Source organism: Charadrius vociferus, unplaced genomic scaffold (genome assembly GCF_000708025.1).
Source record: "Charadrius vociferus isolate BGI_N301 unplaced genomic scaffold, ASM70802v2 scaffold280, whole genome shotgun sequence".
Taxonomy (NCBI): domain Eukaryota; kingdom Metazoa; phylum Chordata; class Aves; order Charadriiformes; family Charadriidae; genus Charadrius; species Charadrius vociferus.
In genome coordinates, this window is record NW_009646340.1 from 672,818 (window position 1) to 678,094 (window position 5,277).

Here is a 5,277-nt window from a genome sequence, read left to right on the forward strand (position 1 = left end):
TCCTGCTGTACAAAACCTCTTGGTACATGTTTCTGGGAATCTGGGAGCATTAAGGTTAAGGCAGTTTCAAATGTGAGCAAAGGTGGCTGCTCAGATGAAGACACCGACTATGGTTAACTCTCATTAAAAGTTAGAGATGATAATATTGGTTTTGTCTAAATTTAAATTTGTAGCAGCTACCTAGTAGTCTCTTACACCATCCAGAAAGAATAAAACAGATTACAATTTCTCAGAGAGAATATTGTGTATTTTCTTGCTGTTTTACCAACCACCGCTTCATCTGCTGTGAGCAAAAAAAGCAAATTAGAACAGTACATTTTGTTTTATTCTGACATTATACTAAAATCTAAGATTACATTTTGCTTACTTAACTGCACTTTAAAACTTGATGATATTTAGTTCTCAGCTTGCCAGAGCCCAAAGGTGAGATACAAATTTAAAGACATGAAAAAAATACTACCTTTGCAGTGCCAGCTGCTGTCTCTGTATCTCCCCTTAAACAGAGGGTTGAGACTTCAGCTCAATTAAAATCCTAAGGTGCTCTCAAATTGCGCAGAGAAAAAATACATAAAAGTACCTTAACGGGGACGGTCTAGCGTTCTCAACTCCCCCAAGAGGATTTGCTCATTTAATGGTACTATTTGACTGGCTTTAGAACTAAAACAAAGCTAGAATTAATGAGCTACAAGTTTTGTACAGGTTTCAAACATAGTTGGATTGTTTCTGTGATATACCTGCTATATTTTTATAAGTGGTCCACAGTGTTTAATTTTTTTTTCCCTGCATGGAACCATTAACAATATATTTCTGCTTCCTAGTAGAATGTTATACACTGAATTGTGTTTGTTTTATTTTAAAGAGGACAACTGTGGGAAGGATGGGAGGGCTAACCTCCTCCAGCTGCTGCGCCTCCATGAGGATACAAACTGGCCAGAACTTGAATCTGTGGACAGACTAAATGCAAATGTGTATGACTTCAGAAAGAATTATAACGTTAGCCTGGAGGACTGGATAAGCTTTGGGGCTGAAATAGATAGAATGTTTGCACTGGTGAGTGAACTAAATAGAAGCAGTGATATTATGGGAAAGGCTGTCAGAAATACAGGTCTCAAACCCACTATTGTACCTGCTTTTTGCTTTGGATTATACCTCACCTGCTTCACGAGGCATTTTACTTCAAGAAGACACCACTAACACTGACCCGGGAACTGAATGAAGAGGAAATAGAGCCGCATCCCAAAGAGGATTGCCGTCCCTGTGGGCAAAGTACACGCAAAGACAGCAGAAGTAAAACATTTTTCAGTTCAACTTTGGATGTCGTGAGAAAAACTTCAAAGCCAAGTGTAATTCTAAAGCAAGATTTCGAAAACACGGACGCTTTTGATTCTAACTGGGCTAAAGGTAACAGTGGAAAAGAACTTTTAAGAGATTCGGGAATTGCAGCGAGCAGCATTGAATATTCTCAACACCATTGTGTTTCTCAAATTTCCTCTGAGGATACATTTTAGTTCCACGTCCATTTGTCCATCCTTCTGACACCTCTAGGAAAATTAGAGAAAATCTTGACTAACAGGACACCAGATTTTGGGAGGGGTTGTGTAAATATTGCTCAATATACTGTTTGAAAATAAATTCCTTCAGGTTGTGAAGAATTTTGTTAATAAAAAGAGTGGAATGCCTACACACCATTTCTCAAAATGTTACTTAATGTTGCATAGTACATTTCAGAATTTATTCATTTTTAAAAGTACTGAAAAATTTCAGTAAATGTACATCTTAAATTTTAATGAAATCAGATTTGTATGAAGTTTTTTTATGTGGTAATATTATATTGTATGTTTAAAGCCAAAACAACTCCTTTGAGAAAGCAGCATTTGCTTAGCAGTGTAACTTTTCCATTTATTTTAAAAAAAGGCAGCTCCAAGAAGTTCAATACTTGTAGCCAATAAAGAATAATGTAGTTATAGTTCAGTCTACAAAAAAGTAGATGTTCTGAATGGCAGTTACTGTGTAAAGGCTTTTAAAGGGAAAAAACCATCATTTTACTACAGAAGCACAGTGTACAGAGTTGATTAGAGTATTTTCATAAAGTCGTTATTAAATACATTGTAGTACAGGCACTAGCGGTGATATTTGTATTTATGTTTTTTTTCACGTTATTCTGCTACCTGTTTTAAAGGCACACGCAGGAGGGAGCTCATGTGACAGACTCGACCAACTGTGGCCTTCACTCTTAACAAAGAGGTACTTTTTTTTCAAAACACAAACTTAACTTGCGCTTCTAGAAACACAGAGTGGAAGTACATCACAGAAATCATTTTGATACCCTTCCTGTTTTTTGCACATTAGGAAATTCAAGTGGAATTCCTTCCCGAGGGATATAGGTCTCTGGTACCACATCCCCATACTCGAAAAAATACTTGAACTTACTGTACTTTAGGAACTGCGGAAAAGAGTGGCAGTGGGGTCTTTCATTGTCTGTGGCAGATAGTGTAACTAGGCTTGGGCTTGTATTTGTATCGCACATGAATAAGTCAAATACACTTCCCAGAATTTTCTTGCAAGTTGTTGTAGTTATGGAAGTAATATATGATTGTCTGTCTTAGTGGAGCCATAGATTTTGTTTATAACCTGTTACAGATTTCATGCATTATGAAAGAAACATCTGCTGGATGACGAGATCTGGATCAATACAAAATAAGTAAAAAATACTAAATTTTAAACTCACTGATAGAAATACATTTTTGCCGCTTTCCAGAGAAGAGCAGGAGCTGTCTACCATTCCCGGTGAGCGTGCAGAAAGAAAACTAGGTTAGATTAAAAAAAAACAAACCAAAAAAATCGCACTTACCTTTTTTTGTGTGTGTTCAGCCTATAGTCTGGCAAGGTGAGGGCGTGACTATGAGAATCCCGCAGGGCCAGGTCGGTCAGGCGCCTGAGAAGTCAGCGTGTCCCTTTACACGCAGTGCTGAGCTGTGGGATTTGTCTGTCACACAAGCAGCAGCTGTTATTTTCGGGAAGGTAGGTTGTTGCCAAGTTATGGGGAAAGCTACCGCCTCTTCTCCTTTCAGCTCTGCTAAAGACTGCGATTCAAGTTGAAAACGACAAATTCCACTCAGCGTCAACGCAACTGCAGTTGCTAAATGGGTCTCACAGGCGGAAGGTGGAGGTTGTTACTCTCTGAGCTTTTACCGCCAACTAGGAAAAGTTTAAATCGGTTGCTGTACACAGCTTTCCTCGGTAACAGCACCGGCTTTTCTCTGACCTCTCCAGGGTACTCTTACCGGCCTTAAAGTATTAGACAGCTAACACACTGTGTCACCCAGTTCTGATTTTAAATAGAAACCTTTATTTACAGTATTATTAACATCCAAACACAAAAATCAGAAGAGCAGGAATACCATACAACCAACTCTTTTATAAATCAGTCCCCATGATTATTCTGTTCTGCGACATAAAGATACAGGTATTTCAAGCAATACTTCATGTAAACTAAACTTAAATGCAATTCTCAATACTGTATGCCTTCTCCTGAGAATTTTTTAAAATATTGCTCTCAGAATTACACTGTTTCATACTCACTGTATCATTCTGTCATCTGGTAGTCTGCACATAAATTCTAAAATAAAATGTGTGCTAATTGGTACAACATTCAAATAGTTTTGTCTTATGACTGAAAAATGGTCCTGATTTTCTAACTTTAAAAGCAGTATTTTAGGCCAAGACTGGAAAAAAATACTACATCTGAATTTCATGAAACCATGGTTTCTGTGATCAAAAGAGCGACAGAGACTGACTATGCAGCAGTGATCAGAGGTGGCTGTGCTAGCTAATTGTTCTCTTACTGGGGAAAAATGTTACACAGGTTGTTTATAAAAAAACATTCAGAAAAGTCTGCTGCTAGAGAACCAAAACAGAATAGGTGGAGATATGAAATGTCAACAGATTTCAAGGTCAGTTTTATTTACTGCAGCAGGTAAGATTTTCAAACCAGATTTAAGATCAGTGCTGCCAAGAAAGATGTCATCAATGCATTTTAAAAATGCCCCCTCCCCCCCTTAATCAAGTTTAAACTAAAAATCTTTGGATTCAGCAAAAAAGTAGGTACTGGAAAGCTCCAGCATTCTAAACACAGATGAGAAAATGATGATCTCGTATAACATCAGTCAGGTACCAATTATACATAGATGTATAAATAGAACCACTCATTTAAAAAAAATTAAAAGGGCACGATGTATAAAGTAGTATATAGTCTAAAAGCTCACCTAATGAAAGCAATCAGGGTTTGTAGTTTCCATCAATATAATGAACAACTACAAAATATAAAGATTGTTCTACTCTGATTTGATATAAAAAGCAAGGGATTGTTGCCTTTCAACTTCAGTAGGCAGCACATACTCAAATAGATATGTTCTAAGAAATAAAAAAGAAGATAAAAATTCCTTACGCTTTTAAAAGTTTTGCATTAAAAAACACACATAAACTGGACTAAAGGTTTCCAATAAATACTATCACCTAATCTATATACTCAGTACTAATTGCAGAGACAGGGTTGCATAAAGTAGATCGATTGAATCTACATTCCCTTTGGAACACAACTGGCTCTATGCTAAGGATGAACTTTTTGAGAATATTTCTACTTAAAGTTATTTCTATTAAAATGGAAGATCACCAAACATTCTGAACAATAAACCCACCCCTTGCTTACAGTACCAAGAAGAAGCAATCAAGAACACAGATTTTTTTTTTTTTTTTACTCACTTGGGAGAAGTCAGTTTTCCATTACACAGTGAACATCAGAACAAAAGCACCACACATCTGAAACATTTCTGGGTCGTCCCTTATGGAAGTTTAGAGGTTTGACTCGTGTAACTGCCTGAAACTGGAAAAACTGCAAAGGGCTCTTCAGTTCAAGGAACCAAAATAGAGGGGGGGAAACACACCTATCAATCAGCAAATAATACAAATAAATTTGTAACCAGACTTAAATACTGATATGAGAGAAACCTGCTTAGAAAATACATTCATTACTATTAGAAGAATCCGATGAGGTGCAGACGTTTGGTTAAAGTGTGGCTTAATATCCTTAAAGGTTTCTGGATGTCATGTAACAACAAATATTTTGCAACAGACAAAAACTTTTTTGAAGAACATTTAGAGTTTGTTAAAATTGACCAAAAAAGACACAATCCAGATTCATCAACTGAAAAGGCAACATATTATAGAAAGACATGACTGTCATGACAAGTCATAACATCTTACAACGCAGAGCCTTTG

The 5,277-nt window shown here is 36.7% G+C and overlaps 1 protein-coding gene across 2 annotated transcripts in view; it reads left to right on the forward strand.

Moving 5' to 3' along the window:
* Positions 1-890, forward strand: part of SULF2 (sulfatase 2) — a 62,492-nt gene extending 61,602 nt beyond the window's left edge. For both annotated transcript variants that reach the window (XM_009887541.1, XM_009887619.1), the window contains exon 20: positions 860-890. In XM_009887541.1, the coding sequence (XP_009885843.1) occupies positions 860-890 (31 nt within the window). The remainder of the gene's footprint in view (positions 1-859) is intronic.
* The last annotated feature ends 4,387 nt before the right edge of the window (positions 891-5,277 follow it).